This window comes from Mastigoproctus giganteus, chromosome 8, assembly GCF_048544385.1.
Source record: "Mastigoproctus giganteus isolate SK-2022 chromosome 8, ASM4854438v1, whole genome shotgun sequence".
Classification (NCBI taxonomy): Eukaryota; Metazoa; Arthropoda; class Arachnida; order Uropygi; family Thelyphonidae; genus Mastigoproctus; species Mastigoproctus giganteus.
The window spans coordinates 179,747,961-179,767,904 of NC_143582.1; the positions used below are offsets into that span (position 1 = coordinate 179,747,961).

Genomic DNA, 19,944 nt, shown 5'->3' on the forward strand with positions numbered 1-19,944 from the left:
AATATCCACAATGCAAAACAATATTAGTTTACTTAAATTGTCCTCGATTTCTAATCTACTCAGAATACAGTAATGTTTGTCTGAACAGATTAGAAACTGCCTGCTCCTTTGTTTTAAGGTGCTTTGTCAGACCAGGTAAGGAGAATACCAAGTGCTGTCATTAGGACAAGTTCTTATGCAAGAACTTTTTTTTGATGAATAAAGACAGCAAAGAGGTAAAAACTTTCATATAGAAGCTGAATGACATAAAACATACTGAATATTTTTCTTTGAATTCCTCCAGACCCTCCCTGGATCAAAAAATAATTGTAATTTGCAAAGCATGCAAAAGATCTTTTAAATATATACAGATAGTCATCACTACCTAAGCTTTGGTTGTTTTTGATTTTGTTATATGGGTATAATGAAGCAAAAGTTGTGAAATTCTATAATCCATCTGACATGGAGGTGAAAATTTACTATCAATGCTCTTTATGAGGGGTGGTCACTAAGTATTTACTCTCACCTAGAAATATTAGAATAAAATTAAATTGAAATATACATTCATGATGTATATTTTAAAGGTGTGTGTGTGTGTGTGCGCGCACAAATATATATATTTTTTTGGTAGTTGTTGGCGCATAGACTTCTGTGGCCATAATGCACCTCCCAAGGTTTTTTGCAGTACTTTGATCCAAGCCCGAGGCGGGAATCGAACCCGCGACCTTTGGGTTGCCAGGCAGGCACTTTGCCCACCCGGCTAGCCCGGTCGGGCCCGCGCGCAAATATGCACGCTATGAAGTCTCATAGGTTCTAACTCTTTAAAGACACAAGCTAATACTATTCTTTCTAAGCAACTGCCAACATATTAACTGTTTCTGTAACAAAAACGATGATATTTAATGTAAAGCTAAACTATGCTCGACCACCCTCATCAAGTATCAAGGGACTTCTCTTTCACCTGTCAAGACACACAATCCAGAATCTCACTATGAAAGATTTTCTGATATGATCTTCAGAGTCAAGCATGGCTAGGGAATAAAGAATACCTTACACCTACTTTATAATAGCTATGAAAAGACTATTATAATGAATGGCTCCTGTATCTGATTTAGACATGCTGCTCTTCTCACTGATCTTTTCTTCTGGCAATGCTAAGAAACTTGTAATGCAGTGTCTACTTCTGCATTACAAGTTTTAGCAGGAATTCCACTGCTTGATCATCACCTAATATTTAAAGGATTTAGTTATCATATCAGAAAAAGTATACCACTAAATTTTGCAGATTTTTTTTTAGATGTTACAGCTGATCTTAAAAAAAAAAAAAAAAAAAAAAAGAGATTGGATTAAATGCTGGAATACTATTTCACAAAAATGGTAATCTAGATGGTCCACCTCTTCCAAAGGAACAACAACTAAATCTTTTATCCCTAACATCTCATTTACTTCTGCCAAGAATACACAAGTGGTTTTTCCCAGGATTTTGTCTTACCTTTTAACAGGCCATGGTTCACTAAATGCTAAATTACAACAATTTAATCTTTTACCTACTGATGCTTGTGTCAGTGGTTCTGTGGAGGCTTTTATCAAGTCTTGCTTTGTTGTATACTCTACCAAGGTCTTTGTCAAGAAATATCAACCTTAACACATGATTTCTCCTCTGTAAAGAACATGCTTATATTTGAAACCAACAAAGTTTCATTACCTTCCAAAACTTTGCCAAGAAATTGTTTGAAAGACACCACCAACTTCATGATTGGCCCAATCCTTCTCAGACTCAACTTGCTAGAGCTTCAACTATTTAAATATATCAATAATTCTATGCGACACAGTCAATGTAACCTACTGAGTCTATATTCTTTCACTGTCTTGAACCCCTTCCAATGAACTGAGAACTGAAGACCCATTGCCCTATTATTCATCAAGCATAGTGGTAAAATACCATTTTTCTAGTGTTAGAATGCCTATTGACCTCCAAACAACTGATTGGTGAATGATCATAAAAACTACAAAAATAGTCAGTTCTGTTATAACACATGTGCACATCTGTTCCTAAAAATCTCCACATTATGGTATTTTGCACATTAAAAACAACAGGGCTTATGGGAAAAATAGGAATGGGCAGAGCACAAAAAAAAAAAAATTTTTCGGTCTGGTAAGGAAAACACTAAAAAAAGTTAGAAATCCAATAAAATTGCTAACACAGGTTTAAACATCTTTAATTAAAATTTTAAAATAGATTTAAAATTTCTAATAAATAAATAAATATTACAGTAAATATAGCACTGTAATATATACATACTAACTGATATTTCTGTTCACTAATTTTTTTTTTTAAATTGTAAAAAAAAAAAGATTCTGAAAATTTATGTTTTTTATATGATTAAAGATTTTGTGGAAGGGGAAACACATTTCACCATAATAATATAAAAACTCACAGAATTCCAGTATTGGTATTATCGCAAATGCAATAAGATCAAGTTTACTACCCATATATAATTATGGGTTGCACTAACAGAAAAGCCCAATAAACCGGAAACTGCAAATTGTTTTATGGTAGTGACCTTCAGAAATATGTTCCCCCGCTCATGCTATCGCACCTCATGAAATTTCTGTTCGAACAGAAAAATGTGAGCTCCTGAAAACGTCAGTCGGCCTACAATATCAGGTGTTATCTTGTGAATACAGCGAATGACAACGGTGTCTCTCCAACCAATAAAACTACAGTAAATGAGAAATATAGCCTTCACACATTTGACGTTTTACATTTTTAAGATCGCAAACTTGTATGTATTGCTGAGCAGGTCACTACGTTCAAGCTTGGTGCCGAGTTTTGCATTCACCTGGTGTTACTTGCAGATGAAATTGCACATGAGCCAATGCGAAAATTGTGTTATGTTCGCATTGTTCCCTAATATATCAGTTGCGTTGGAGCAAATTCGCGTTACTAAAATGCGCGTTATAGAAGAACTGAGTGTAAGGAAAGAAACATGTTTTTTCCCTTATTTTTGTGGAACAGGCTTTTCAACAATAAAATTAAGTAGGAATTAATAGAATAGGGTGAGGGAGGGATTGCCAGAGAGCAACAGGCTGCAAGAATGCTAGATACAGCAGGCCCTCGTTATAAAGCGGTTCGCTTTACGCTGATTCGCTATAACGCTGTTCTTATGTTATAACCCGTATATGATTATAACACTGTCACAAATCACTATAATGCTCTTTTAAAGATTGCATTTTGGGCATATTTAAAGAAATCGTTTCATTTGATGGAGTTGATAGCTTGAAAATGAATAGCAAAACAGCATTAAAACGTTTCCCATGCCTACTTGAGAAATTTTCCCACGCTCAATGAAATTTTCTATCATGCTAATTTAATTGCAGTAGAGTGACTTGTTACGTAGTTCTGAGATCAACATTTTAAAAAATGATCAAGTATATTGCTTGTAATATTTGCATTATATGCATTTATCCGAAGTCATCACTCAGTCATCATTTATCATCACTCAGTACAGTATTAGACATCGTGCGTAACGTACAGTTTCTTCAAACATTGTATCGTAATTAATGCAACCAACACAGTTACATTTTCGAAAATGTTAATAATGATGGAAAAGAATGAAAAGCAACGTCTGAACACAGTACGAAGACTACAAATGTAAGAAAAAGACTGAATCTGAAAATTAAATTAGACTTTTGAAGCGAATTGATTCTGGTCAACGACAAGCAGATGTGCGCCATAATTTAGGGCTGGCATGTTTAACTGTAAGAACAATTATAAAAAAATAAAGAATTAATTTTAGCAGCAGGAAAGACAGCTGTTCCACTGCAAGCAACTAGGGCTAGGATGGCTATTAGGATTGAAATGGAGAGTAACTAATTTTATTGAAGATAATATTCAACGCAAAATTCAGTTAAGTTAAATATTATAAAAGAGAGAGAGAGAGAGAGAGAGAGAGAGAGAGAGAGAGAGAGAGAGAGAGAGAGAGAGAGAGAGAGAGAGAGAGAGAGAGAGAGAGAGATTAGCCTATATGATGATCTGAAGAAAACTCACATTAAAAAAAAAAAAAAAAAAAAAAAAAAAAGTGTTGAACCATTTAAAACTAGTACGGGCTGTTTGAATAGATTTAAAATCCAGAGAGAAGCCGCAAGTGCAGATCAAGGAGCCCAAACTTTCATAAAAGAACTTGCTAAAATTATTGAAGAGGGGTATCGTGTGTTATATTTCAACAAGTTTTTAACATAGATGAAGCAGGACTTTTTTTGGAAAGAAATGCATAAAAGAAGTTTCATATTGAAAAAAGAAAAAAACATGCCAGGTTTCAAAGCGGCGAAGGATCGGTTGACTTTATTGTTGGGTGGTAACGCTGCAGAGGATTTAAAATTAAAACCCCTTTTAGTTTACCAGGAAGAGGACCAAAGTACAACCCAAAATCGACACATTTTTCATGATTAAATTAATCAATTTAGATCAATTAAATTCATGATTTTAAATGGAATTTTAAGTTTAATTTTGATACGTAAGTGATTACCACATAATTATATAAGTATGTAATGCAGAATATTTTATATGTACAAATATTTGAATATTAAATATTTTGACCAACATTTGTGCATCTTTTCACTACCGTGAATCTGCACTCGCTTAGCACGGATTCACTTAGCGCTCTGTTTTTCCAGAACGAATTATCAGCGTTAAGCGGGGGGTCACCTGTACTGAATTAGAGACATCTCTTATGACATGATTTCAAGCAGTGTGACAAAGGCAAATTTCCAATCCTCAATCTTACCCATTCTACATGTGAACAAGCATATGGTAAAGTGTTTGATGAATAGTTTATTTCTTGATAAAAGAAAATAAATAAATAAAAAGTTGGAACAGTTTATTTCTTGATAAATGATACAACTTTCCCTCAAACCATACATTTAATTTGCATTAGCCATAGCAAAATATACTTCATTTTCCATGAAAATGCAAACAACTATGTACAGTATCAACCTCTACATTATTAACACAATATCCTAACCACTGCCATATGACATATCTGCATGTGTTGCCAGTCACAGAACTTTTCAAACATTCCTTGTATGCATTCTATATCACTTTTTTTTAGTTGTTTTCGGATCAAACCCTATAGAATATTCTGTTTTCTATAACATCCAGTCAAACTTTATTTTTTTTTATTAATATACCTCAAAATAAGCATTAAGATCAACAATTTTGTATTAAGAATGAAAGCAAAGAATAAAGCAAAGCAACTTATTAGCTGAAGCTACTTACTGCAAAGGTTAAACACTTTGTAGTGGTCTTTATGTTTGGTGTCCAAAAATCTTGCAACTTCCTGAAATTTGTTTGATATTTATAAAATAAAAATAAATTCAATATTTTTATAGATATAGCTAATAAACTGGAATGCAAAATTATTGCAAATTTTTTTTTTTTTTTTTTTCTTTTTTGCATGTAAAATTTTTGACTGGAAAGTATTATTAATTCATTTCAACAACATTTAAAAACATTCAGCCTAAACGATTAAAAATAATAAAGTTAACTCTTTACAAGAGTTCTAAATAATAGTTTTTTTACAAATTTATTCCCCTTTATATGATTGTAAGTTTACACAAGGGGTGAAAAATACAAATAAAGGTGTATATTTGTATATTTATATATACTAAATAGATACGTTATAGTGTAAAGTTAATATCTTTAAAGTTTGAAAATCCATATAGCCATAGTCCTGCCATATCTCCAGTATACATGAAAACCAAAATATAAATCATATTAAGTAAATTAATAAAATAATAAAATAATAAGCCCAACACAGGAAAATTATTTTGCAAGGAACTTTGTCGAGGGCTAAACCCTTACAAAATAACCAACCCATGCTAGACTGAGCCATCGGTTTCTGTTATCATCTGCCTGTATACTAAAGCCAAAATAATATAATAGTGGAAATGTGGAATAATTTAGTATAACATTAACGTAAGATTTGAGACAAATGTAAGTCTAGAATGCCAAAACAACAAGTGACTTTATCTGACATTATTTATGTCATACTTAAAGTAAACTTTATTAGGAATTAGCCATTCCGTTTTTTCCTTTTTCTTTTTCTTCTTTTTCTTTTTATTCGATTGATATATTTTTACAGGCCTTTACTACCTAACCAGGATCCCTACTTTTAGGGTCGGGAAGTTACGCTCCCGGTTAATATCCGATGTACTATCGATAAATTGACCTTTTCTTTCTTTTTGCTTTTAGCTTTCCTCTTGCCTTATTTTTCATACCTCGCGAACTATTAGAGTAATTCGAGGGGGAGTGAGGTACTATTGCTCTACTATACATTTTTCCGTTCTCCTTCGGTTAGCTTTATTAGCTATTTTCTGCAAAATTTTATGCTAAATTGTGTTCAGCAAAAATTTTAATAATTACTCAGTTGTGCTTATAATGTGGTAGCGATCGGTCGGGCTAAATATCATCCAGCCTGTATCATTTATAAATTGTTGTTATGTATTACGGTACGACACTTGTTGTTTTGGCATTCTAGACTTACATTTGTCTCAAATCTTACGTTAATGTTATACTAAATTATTCCACATTTCCACTATTATATTATTTTGGCTTTAGTATACAGGCAGATGATAACAGAAACCGATGGCTCAGTCTAGCATGGGTTGGTTATTTTGTAAGGGTTTAGCCCTCGACAAAGTTCCTTGCAAAATAATTTTCCTGTGTTGGGCTTATTATTTTATTATTTTATTAATTTACTTAATATGATTTATATTTTGGTTTTCATGTATACTGGAGATATGGCAGGACTATGGCTATATGGATTTTCAAACTTTAAAGATATTAACTTTACACTATAACGTATCTATTTAGTATATACATAACGTCCGATGTAATGTTCGATCGTTTGATGGCATTAATTGGGTGTTCTATATATTACACTTTAACTATAATTTTACATCTTTACAACCTAAACTCAGTAATATTATGGATGCTGTATATTTATATATATATATATAATATATTTTTTGTATAGTTTAAGTACAATTAGTAAAATAGGTAAGATATATTTCATATAGGATAAGCTGGTAGCTACTTAACCCTATAATAGCCATAACAGGTCAAACCTAGTAAAGGATGATCATTAGTCAAAGCAAAAGTAAAAATAAAACAATTAATAAACATAATAATAATATATATCAAGTTATTTATAGGTAATAGGACACATTGAAAGGGACTTTATCAAGGCTTTATATGTCCCCTACAATTAACCCGGCTATCAGTTTCTAATATCAACTGCCTGTTTAACATGGTCAAAAGTTAATTCATGCGATAAATGGATAAGTATAATTAAAGTTAGACAATAATTTTGTTGTTAACAGGCTGGATGACTAATGGGCTAAAGGCATCCAGCCTGTTAAACAGTACACAACGTCGTTCATAAAATGCTTTGATTATTTTCCTGTGAAGTTCAAGTGATTCAGCAGTTATGACCAACAGACAGGCGCCAGCAAGTGAATGGTTTGCCATCATAGTGCTGCAATTAACTGAGCAATATAACAGTTTCCTACAAAAAAGGATGCTTTTTTTGATGAAGCAACTTTTCAGGTTTAAAGATATGCAAATCAGCATAATTTTTAAATATGGGTATCTGAAACCCATATGCAGTGTGTGTGAAAAAATGCACAAGTTTTCATGCATTTTTTCACAGGTCCATTTGTGGTGGTGGTGGTGGTGCAGGCTTCATCATGACCAGATTATTGGTCTTTTTTTTCTCTCTCTTTTCCAACAGGACAGGCATCCTGCCTCATTGGTATTCTGCTATATGTAACACACAACACTTGGCACGGTTTTCCAAAATCACTGGATTAATTGTGACGGACTGATTTAATGGTGACCTTGGTTACCTGACATAGCTCTGCTCGATTTTTCTTGTAAAGTTATGTTAAGAATAAGGTATCTGCAACAATAGTTCCTCATTTTCCAACATTAAAGACAAGGATAATTAAATCAATCTCTGATTTTGCCTAAAATGCTAAGCAATACAATGGCAGGTGAAATACAGATTTGACATCCTCAGAGATACAAGAGGGGGAACATGTTTGAGTTTATTAATGTACATAAAACCTTTTTGAGCTATTATTTGTAACTGTGAAAACATTAATTTAAATAAACATGAATATGTTCAAAAGTTAAGATTATTCTAATATTAAAGGTATTTTTTGGATACCCTGTATAATAATGTAATGATACAATGCTTACAAATATTCTTCTTCTCCTTGTTCTAAAGTTTCTTTAAAGTTTTGATTATAGTATCATGTGCAGGGATGTCAATAATTGAAACTTCCAAACCCATTATTCTAGGCACAGAATAATGGGTTTGAAAGTCAAATAATCTTAAGATTGGTCTACCGATTACAACCTCAAGATCAATGTTAAGAGAACAAATGGAAGTTGTTCCAATTATGCACAAAGAGAATAAAAATGTGGCATTCCTTTGTTAATTTATTAACTGGTCCCTATGTATCTACCTTCTTATAAAGTCAGAAGTTGTTCTAAGCTATTTGTGCATGAACAATGCTACTTAAATTTGATTTTCTTTTTTTTAAATACATATATTGGCCTCTGTAGCTGAGGTGCAAAAGCCCACACTCTGGGTAGACCGGAGTTCAAACTCCTGAATACTAAATATGGTTGATCTGCCAACCTGCACTGGACCAGCTTGAAAGATTGTGGTCTATTCATTCAACAAGACTTGTTAAGGCCTCCATCCTGCAGTGGACTGACAAGGGCTGCAGATTTATTTACTTATTTATATATATATTATTTTCATGTCAACAGTGATGTTTTTGATTGTGGAAAATGTATGTCATAGCAAGAAGGAATTTTTATTATATAAAGGAAAGTTGTGCTGTATTTGTAGTAAAGTTGTGATTTTTAAGGAAACTCCTGTAACCTGATATATGGTTTAACAAACTGACTTAGTATAGAACCTGATGTAGTCACAACCAGCAATTTAGGTTTCTTGCATGACAAATAATTTTTTTAAATTTTGCAAACTCACTGGAAGATCTATTTGGTGGTAGTGGAGCACTGAGTACACTTCTTTCATTTCAACTCAAAGAAGTTATGAGACCAGAAGTAAAGTGCTAAAAGTCGGTTAGTGCTATTAAAAAAAAATGTTCTTGTTTATACTATGGCACAACCACCAGATCAGTGGAATTTACAATAAATCAATCAGTACAAATGTTAATAGTATTTAGCAGTCACAGAGTTGAACCCTGGTCCACTCAAGAGCATGTGCTGCTGCACTCGTGCTCCTGACCACTTGGCTACGTCAGGCCTTTTGGTAGGAGTGGTTACAAAAAGTATTTATGGCGTGTGTGTGTGTGTGTGTGTGTGTGTGTACACACACACATGTATTACTATCTGGGATACCGAAAGTATTATCTAAACATCAACAGAGTCATGACTAATGGCATAAAAAATAAAAATACATGGGGAAGGGGGTGAAGAGAAGAATAATATTTCTATGGTTTCAAGTAATATTAGACTGCCAAACAATAAAACCTTAACTCTTAAAATTCCAAATTCTTGAAAATCAAGTACTTCATAAAAATTTTATATAATAATTCCCTAAGGTTTCCCACAGAGACATTATTCCAGCTATCATAGCTGTAATAATGTCTCTGTGAGAAACATGGGATGTAAAGGTTTGATATCCACATCATCCAGAGAAATAGCTGCCCTTCTGTGTCACAAGCCAGTACTAAGTGGTACATGATTCTCATTACTCAGTGCACTACCACTATTTGCTTAATGGAGGACTGAAGTGGTAAAAACCATATTCAGTCAAGAGAACAAAGCTATGGCATTCTCTCTCCCCCAACTCTTCTATCATGCAGTATGATAGAAGCACAAAATCTAAGACAGTACATCCAAGTTTACAATGTGCAACTTGTGAAATGTTTTGAGGAACTCTCTGAAACAGAACATGATATTGCCATGGGGGATGTCTTTGTGTGTGCACGTGAGGTAAGGAGTGTAAGGAAATCAGGCGACAACTCAGCATTGTTATGGGCCTATATGAGAGCTTGAAGGACAGGGTGGATACCCTCGAAGGATCTAAACTGAGGGGCCCATCAAGCTCTCAGCTGCCCACATCAACACCAGAGCTTGCACGTGGTCACTGCGTGACACAGCGGAAATCCCCAAGGCAGAATGCACTGGTCCCACAGGAACTAGTAGTTGTTGGTGACTATTACCAGGGAAATGGGGAACATGCTTTGTAAAAAGGATAGGTGGAACAGGACCAGGGTATGTCTCCCAGGGGGAAAAGGTTGATGATGTTGTGGAGCTGATATCATCTTTTAAGGGCACAAAAGGTGATATTGTTGTACACGTTGGCACTAATGATATTAAGAGTAGGACACCGGCAGAATTACTTAACAAGTACAGGTCACCGTTGAACAAAAGCCTTGAATTAGGGTTGAATTTGAAAGTGTATGCAATTCTGCCCAAAACACAATAGGAGGGAGTATATGATGAGAGCCTTGTCGATCAATTCGGCCCTGGAGAGACTGTGCAAGACTCAAGGGGTAGAATTTTTCTCAGCTTGGTCTGTGCTTTTTAATAGAAGAGACTGCTTCTACAGGGATGGGATACACTTAAATAGAAAGGGTGCAAGAATTTGCTGATGTTATCGAGGCAGTGTTAGGTGGGTCAGAAAATTGTTGGCTTGGGGGGATACAAGGACTAATAGTTTAACAGTAGCCGCAGGCAGAGGTGAAGGTGATTCTTGCACAACTTCTATTAGGATAAGTAGTGACCTGGAGCGAGGGGTGTTGGAGGTTTCAGGGACGGATGGCAGTCATCGTGAAATAGGTGGGTATATGAGATGTGTTAGGGTAACTAGGAATAGGTGCATGTATACCAATGCTAGAAGTATAGTAAATAAATTTGATGAATTTGAAGTGTTGGTCAAGACATCAAAGGCAGATATTGTTGGGATAGCAGAGATATGGTGTCACACAGATATAAGAAATACAGAACTGGAATTTGGAGAGTATGATGTGTACAGAAAGGATAGGAAGGGAGGAGGTGTTATGCTGTTAATTAAGAAAAATATAAAATCAAAAGAAGTGCACCCAGTTGATATAGATGAATAGTGCACTGCTGAGTCAGTCTGGTGTGACATAAGCACTGCGAAAGCAAAAATAAGAGCAGGAGTGTCTTATAGGCCTAATGACTCCAATGAGTACAATGAACAATTGTACAGAGAAATAGAGTGGGCTAGTAAATCTGAATGTCTTATAATGGGGGATTTTAACTTCCCAGATATCGACAGGAACTTGTGGGTTGGTCACTCACACACTAGTCAGACTTTTGTGGATTTATTGGATGATTGTTTTCTGCAGCAGCATGTTCGAGAGGCAACCAGAGAGAGTAATACGCTTGATCTGGTTATCAGCAGTGATCATTTGTGTATTAAGAATTTGCAGATAAAGGAACCACTAGGTGGCAGTGATCACAGTGTACTGATGTGGGACTAACCTTAAAGATTTAATTACCATCAGGGGTAAAGGAAAGGGTTTTTGCTTCCAAAAAGGTGAGTACAGTGGACTCAGACAGTTTTTAAATTCTGTACAGTGGGATCAACTGACGATGTTACCAACAGTAAAAGCATTCAAGGAATTAATCGTGAATGCTACTAAAAGTTTCATACCTATTAAGAAATATTGTTCAAGATTTAGGCCTAAATGGTTATCAAATGAACCAATGAGACTCGTGACAGAGAAGAAAAATGCATGGGTGAATATAAATTATCAAGCGACTCAGAAGCCTATGGCAGATATAAGCTAGTCTGTAATCAGGACACAAAGGAGGTTAGGCAGGCGAAGGCAGATTACAAAAAATCCTTGACAAAAGATGCTAAGAAAAACAGAGGATTTCTTTACTTATATAAACTCTAAAAGGAAGGGGATGAATCTGATTGGTCCACTTGCATTGAGGGTTCGACTGTTTATGAGCCTGCTCAGATAGCAAACAAACTAAATGAGTATTTTGCATCTGCATTCACACATGAGGAATTATTAAGGTTTGAAAATGGCAGAAGGTTATCAAATTGTAGCAGGGTACTTAATGATTTTGTAATAACAGAGCAAAGTGGAGGAGAAATTGTTGAAGTTAAACATAAGAAAAGCACCTGGGGTGGATGATTAAAGGAGGTGGCAAAGGAACTAAGCAAACCCTTAGCCATAATTATGAGAGCATCCTTGGACTCAGAGGAGGTTCCTATGGTCTGGAGATGTGCAAACATATCCCCAATTCACAAAGAGGGATCGAAGGGTGACACGAATAATTACAGACCAGTTAGTTTAACTTCTGTTCGGGTAAAATAATGGAGTCACTGGTTAAATATGCATTGCAGGATAATCTAGACAAGACTGCAGCAATAATTCAGACACAGCATGGGCTTGTTAAAGGAAAGTCTTGTCTGACAAATCTGATTAGTTATTATGATGTGGTTACAAAGAAACTGGATGCAAAAAATAATTTTGATATCATATATTTGGATTTCAGGAAAGCTTTTGTCACTGTTGCGCATGGAAGACTACTGTACAAATTGGAGCAGAATGGTATTAAGGGTAAATTGCTACAATGGATAAAAGGATGGTTAAGTGGGAGAAGACAGAGGGTGGTAATATCAATGGGTGCTGCTCTTCGTGGACTAATGTTATTATTGGAGTCCCACAGGGTTCGGTGTTGGGTCCTCTGTTGTTTTGTATATTTATCAATGATATTGATGAAGGTATATCAGGCTTAGTGTCGAAGTTTGCAGATGATACAAAAGTTGGCAGGGTTGTACGGTGATGGCAGTGTGCTACTACAACAGGATCTAGATAATTTGGGCAGATGGGCTAAGAAGTGGCAACTGAAGTTTAACCTTGACAAATGCAAAGTACTGCATATGGGTAGAAGTAACCCAAGAGAAAAGTACCAACTGTTTGGTACTACATTTAAGGTGGTAGAAAATGAAAAAGACCTGGGAGTAATTGTGCAGTCAGATATGAAGTTTTCTGAGCAATGCAGACAGGCTGCCAGGGCAGGTCATGGGGTTTTGTCAATGATATATAGGAATTTTGCTAGCAGGGAAAAGGAGGTGATTGTCCCTCTGTATAAGGCAATGGTCAAGCAATGCCTTCAGTACTGCGTACAGGTCTGGAGGCCTCATTTTAGGATGGACGTAGATTTGCTTGAGCATGTTCAGAGAAGGACAAAATTGATGAGGGGAATGAAAGGATCCTCTTACCAAGAGAGGCTTAAATTTTGCAAATTACAGTGGCTGGAGACTAGGCACCTGCACGGTGATCTGATTGAGGTGTATAAGTCCTTGAATGGGTTGAGCATGCTGAATTCTGAAGGATTCTTCTACTTGTACAGATTACGAACCTAAGGGGGCATAAATTCAAATTAAGAAAAGATAGATGTAGAATAGATGTGCAGAAATTTGCCTTTAGCCAGCGAGTGGTTAATTGCTGGAACAAACTTCCATCTGTTGTTGTGGAAGTTGATAGGTTAAATAAATTTAAAGAAGAACTGGACAGGCATTTGGAGGGAATGGTGTGATTCTTTTTTTTTTTTTTTTTTTTTTGGCTGATGCTGCATAAGGTCATACACTTGCTTTCTTGCATCACATGCCACTACTACTACTACATTGGTGGCCACCAGTGCAATGTTGAATCAGTTTAGTATGACATATGCACTGGGAAAACAAAAATGAGAGTAAGAGTGTAATAAATCTAATGACTGTAATGAAAACTATATAGAGAAATAAATTGGGCCAGAAAATCAGAATGTCTTATAATAGGGGATAACTTTCCAGATATTGACTATTGTGGATTTATTGGATGATTGTTTTCTACAGAAGCATGTTAGAGAGACAAGAGAGAGAGAGAGAGAGAGAGAGAGAGAGAGAGAGAGAGAGAGAGAGAGAGAGAGAGAGAGAGAGAGAGCAACAGTCTTGATCTGATTATCAGTAGTGAATATTTATATAAAAGAACCACTAGGTGGCATGATCACAGTGTACTGATGTGGGATTTACTTAAAGGTGTAACTACTATCAAGGGTAAAAGGAATGTTTTTTGCTTCCATAAAGCAGATTACAGTGATCTCAGGCAGTTTTTAAATTCTATACAGTGGGACCAACTATTGATGTTACCAACAACAAATTCTAAATGTGACACATTCAGGTAAATAATCACATGAAATAAGCTGTTAGCTATACTGCTAAATTAGACATAAATGGATATCAGATGAACTAATGAGACACTGGCAGAGAATAAAAATACATGGGATGCATATAAATTATCAGGTGATACAGAAGTCTATGGTAGATAAACTAGTCTGCGATTAAGTTACAAAGGAGGTTGGGCAAGCGAAGAGCAGATGAGAAATCTTTGGCAAAGAATGCAAAGAAAAACACCAAACACTTCTTTATTTATGTAACCACTTGAAGGAAGAGGAGGAATCGCGTTGGTCTACTTGATATTGATGATTCAACCGTTGGTGATCTTGCTTAGGTTTCTGAATAGGTATTTTGTATCTAAATTCACACGTGAGGAATTGTTTAAGTAACTGAATGCCAGAATTTCATCAAACTCTGACGGGAGCTAAATGATTTTGTAATAGCAGAGAGGAAAGTGGAAAAGAAGCTGTCGAAGTTAAACTTAAAAAATGACCTGGGGTAGATGGGATCTATCCAATTATATTAAGGGAGGCAAGCAAACCTATAGTCATAATTATGAGGGCATTGCTGGACTCAGGGGAGGTCCCTGTGGACTGGAGAAATGTGAAAATGTATCCCCAATTCACAAAGGAGGATCAAAGAAAAATTTATTTATTTATTTTTTTGTTAGTTATTGGTGCATCGGCTTCTGTGGCTCTAATGCCCCTCCCAAGGTTTTTGCAGTACTCTGATCCAAGCCCGAGGCGGGATTCGAACCCGCGACCTTTGGGTTGCCAGGCAGGAACTTTACCCACCCATCTAGCCCGGTCGGCCAAAGAGTGATTTGAATAATTACAGACCTGCTTAACTTCTCTTCCAGGGGAAAATAATGGAGCGACTGGTTAAAGAAGTAATGCAGGACAATCTAGACAGGAGTGCATTTATACTTCAGTCACAGCATGAGTTCATTAGGGAGATCATGTCTGACCAATAAATTGGATACTATGATTTAGTAACAATGGAACTGGACACAAAAATATATCATATACTTGGATTTCGGGAAAGTTTTTGATATTGCACATAAAAGACTGCTGTACAAATTGGAGCATAGTGGTATTAAAGGCAAGTTACTATGGATTATGGAATGGGTGAGAGGGAGTGAAGTAAAACAATTTTGAGCTCCTAGAAAGAGGAAAGTTTTTGAAAAATTTTACCATTTTATCGACTTCATTGGCAAGTTAAATCATATTCTATAAATAGTTTGTGGCTATGTTCATTAGTTTATTTTTAATTTAGATAGAGATTTTGTAATTTACGACATATATAGAACCTTTGTATTAGTGATTTGGTGCAAATCTGTATCTTGTAACTTGTACTGTAGCACATGGTAGGGGAATTTTTTTAGTATTTTAACTGTGGTAAATAGGTATCTCTAAAGTTTGAATCATGTAGGTTGGTGTTAATAGATAATTTTATTATCTTTTATAATTAACTTAACTTTACAAGCATACTGGTATAGCACAATACGCATAGCTTAAACTTGATAACATAATGCATACAACTTAAACTTGATATTATAATGTATATATTTAATAACTATAAATCTAACGGCAACAAAGGTCCAATATATCCTAGGTTTAATCAAATTTAAAAAATACAAAAGAGTTACCTCAATATCTCTTCATAGGGTGACTTCTATTCACAACTCTCCTAAAGCGACTTATTTAAACACGATTTGAAAATTATTTAAAATACATAACTTCGTCAAAATTCCATTAAATGTGTTCAATCCTCTTAGTCCATGAATGATCAGACACCCCCGGGATCATAGTTGAAAGCCCCAACCTGACCTCAGACCTATCCAATTCACCACGAAACCTTGAGTGACTGAAGACATTATGTCAGAAATTATAAACAGTGCTAAAAATATAATATATGGAATATACTAAAACTTTGATGATGAAAATAAATAAATTACGATGAAAACGATTTTCTAAAAAACTTCCTTCCTGAAGGGGACCAAACTTTGACTTTTGTCGTGTTCGCAGGACGGAATACAAGTGCATTCCCCATGCTATTTATTAATGAGAGATTACTTGTTAATATGCATGCACATGAAAGTCCACAAATCCGAGATGAGAAATGGGCATCATTTGTTAATTGAGTTATTTTATATTCTAATTTTTAAGGTTTCCTCAATTAAAAGCTTTGTGTAATTGTGTTGTCAATGAACCATAGCTTCATTGAACAGGAAAATATGATCTTTGTTTATGGCGTGGAACGATAGTTTGTTGTTTGTTTGTTATTTGGTTTTTAGGAGCATTAGCAACTAAGGCCATATTGCTCCGGGATATGCGGTGGTCATTCCCTGACCTTTCCGCATTCTCCGTATTTGGTGGTGACGGGCTCGAACCCCGGTCTAATCAAGAAGCGTGTGCTATGCACTGCTGCTCCTTCCCACCTGGCTACGGAGGCGCCGCTGGAACGATAGCTCTGACGCCGTGGCATGCCCATAATAAAGTGTTTTTCCCATTATTTTAATAAAGTGTTTATTACAATTCTGTACATTCAACAATGGTATAAACAGCTTAATTCAAAGCCACTGAATTTAGGGTAACAGCGAAATCCACACAGAAACTTCATTACATATTAAAAAATCATTCCATACATCCCTCTTCAACCATAAGAATGTTGGACAGACAACTTATGTGATCGCGACCGGCTAATATTCATAAAATCAGACAGATGCTATACTATTGTGATTTTCTCAGAAATTACCGCTAAAAATATAATATATGGAATATACTAAAACTTTGATGATGAAAATAAATAAATTATGATGAAAACCATTTTCTAAAAAACTTCCCTCCTGAAGGAGACCAAAATAATAGCTGTGTGGTAGCATTAAATGAGGCCGTTTTCTCCTTCCTCAGTTCAAATCCACTCTATTCCCCCTCTTATACTTTCAAGTTTTCAAATTTAATAATTTTAATTTTAATGAAGTTGGTATCTATTTTAAATCGTTTTCAAATCGTGTTTAAATAAGTCGCTTTAGGAGAATTAGCATTAGCAAGGGCACATGATGCAAGAAAGCAAGTTTATATAGTATCAGCCAAAAAAAAAAAAAAAGTTGTGAACAGAAGTCACCCTATGAAGAGATATTGAGGTAACTCTTTTGTAATTTTTAAATATTTAATAACATAAAGTTGATAGCATAATATACATTATTGCTTCATAACTGGTACATGGTGCTATTATTTCACTGAAGTATATTAGTTTAGTGCTGGGTTCAAGAACTGAAAGGGGCAGTTGTCACAGCTGTCCTCTGAATGTACTACTTGTATGATGATCTATCTGGAACAAAACATGATACAGCCAAGGGGAATGTCTTTGTGAATGTTCGACATTAAGAGTGTGGGGATATCAGGCATCAACTCAGTGTTCTGACGGGTATTTAGGAGACCTTGAAGAACATGCTGGATGCCCCTGAAGGAATTAAACTGGTGGAACCATCAAGCACTGCCCACCTCAATGCCAGAGGTTGCACTTGAGCATCAGGCAACACAGTTGCAACCCCCAAGGCAGAATGCACTGGTGCCACAGGTGGTAACTATTGGTGACTCTACTGCCAGGGAAACAGGAAATATATTGTGCAAAAAGGATAGGTGGAACAGGAGCAGATTATGCCTGACAGGGACAAAAGTTGATGACTCAAATATCTTTTAAGGTGATATTGTACATATTGGCACTAATGATATTAAGAGAAGGAAATATGAAGACTTACTTTACAAATATAGGGAATTGTTGGGGAAAAGTCATGAGTTAAGGTTAAATTTGAAAGTGTCTGCAATTCTGCCCAGACAGGATAACGGAGTATTGATGAGAGCCTTGTCAATCAATTTGGCACTGGAGAGATTGTGCAGATCTCATGGGGGAGAATTATTCTCTGTGTGGCCTGTGCTTGTTAACAGGAGAGACACCAGCTCTACAGGGATGGGATACACTTAAATATAAAGTGTTCAAAAATATTCGCTGATGCAATTGAGAAGTGTTAGGTGGATCAGAAAACTGTTAGCTTGGTAGGGGGATACACAGACTAACAGAATAAAAATAGTTGCAAGCAGAAGTGAAAGTGATTTTGCACTGCTTCAATTCAAACATGCAGAAGCCTGGAATGCAAGGTACTGGGGATTTCAAGGCCTGCTGTGGGCCACAGAAATACACAGGCTGCGTTAGTGTAACTAAAAGCAAGAACAGGTTCATGTAAACTTGCAGGTACATCAATGCTAGGAGCATAGTAAATAAACTTGATGAATTCGAGGTGCTCGACAAGTCATCAAATACAGACATTGTGGGAATATGTCACTCAGATATAAGGGATACAGAATTTGAATATGGGGGGTACAATGTATACAAAAAGGAACATGTATGTATGTATATTTTTTAAGGTCGGCACCTACCTTCCTTTATCACTGGAAGGTAGGCCAGTTCTGCTGTAATATGCAGACTGTCTTTTTAGAGAGACATCTGCACTACAGGAGGAGTGCAATACCTATAATGAAGACAACCTCCCTGAGGCCCAAGTCAAGGAAAGGATAGGGACTAGTTAAACAACACCATCTGAACAGGAATGGAACAAAAAAAAAAAAAAAAAAAAAAAGCAGGCTGACTAATCAAAGCAAAAAAAACCTAAGTAGCCAAACTTTCATTATCAGTACTATTTACAGCATTCTGTGTATTATAAAGAATTTCTGCACTTGAAAATGACTGAACAAACTCTTGGAGAAAAAGATTTTTTTCACATTGAAGAAGGACATTAGCATTAGTAGAGGTACATGATGCAAGAAAGCAAGCATATACAGCATCAGCAAAAAAAAAAAAAAAAAAAATTCCCATTTCACTGATCCATTCATTCCAAATGTTTATCTAGTTCTGCCTTGACTTTATTTAAGCTATCAACTTCCACAACAACAGATGGAAGTTCATTCCAGCAATTAACTACCTGCTGGCTAAAGGCAAACTTCCACACATCTATTCTACAACTGTCGTTCCTCAGTTTGAATCTATGCCCCTCAGGTTTGTAATCTGAGCAAGAGGAAGAATCCCATCAGCATTGAGGCCTGCTCAATCCATTCAAGGCCTTAATACACCTCAATCAGATCGCCTCACAGATGCTTAGTCTCCAGAAGCTGCAATTTGCAGAACTTAAGCCTTTCTTCGTAAGAGCACCTCTTTGTTCCATTCACCAGTCTTGTTGCCCTTCTCTGTAATCGTTCTAGCAACTCTACATCCTTCTTAAAATGAGGCTTCCAGACCTGTACACAGTACTCAAGGTGTGGTCTGACCATTGCCTTATACAGGGGGATAATCACCTCCGTATCCCTACTCGCAAAATTCCTGTATATTATCGACAAGACCCCGTGACATACTCTGGCAGCCTGTCTGCACTGCTCAGAAAACTTCATATCTGACTACACAATTACTCCCAGGTCTCTTTCATTCTCCACTATCCTGAGTGTAACACCAAATAGTTGGTACATTTCTCTGGGGTTACTGCTACCCACATGCAGTACTTTGCATTTGTCAATGTTAAACTTCAGTTGCCACTTCTCAGTCCATCTGCCCAACTTTTCTAGATCCTGTTGCAGTAGCAGACTGTCATTAACAACCCTGCCAACCTTTGTATCATCTGCAAACTTGGACATTAAGCCTGATATGCCTTCATCAACATCATTTA

General features: G+C 35.8%; 1 protein-coding gene across 1 annotated transcript in view; it reads right to left on the reverse strand.

Annotated features, from left to right (window-relative positions):
• LOC150082041 (phosphatidylinositol 3,4,5-trisphosphate 3-phosphatase TPTE2-like) overlaps window positions 1-19,944 on the reverse strand; it is a 199,605-nt gene that overhangs the window by 90,074 nt on the left and 89,587 nt on the right. Inside the window, exon 8 of the mRNA XM_090380409.1 lies at window positions 5,258-5,318. Within this exon, the coding sequence (XP_090236535.1) occupies window positions 5,258-5,318 (61 nt within the window). The remainder of the gene's footprint in view (window positions 1-5,257; window positions 5,319-19,944) is intronic.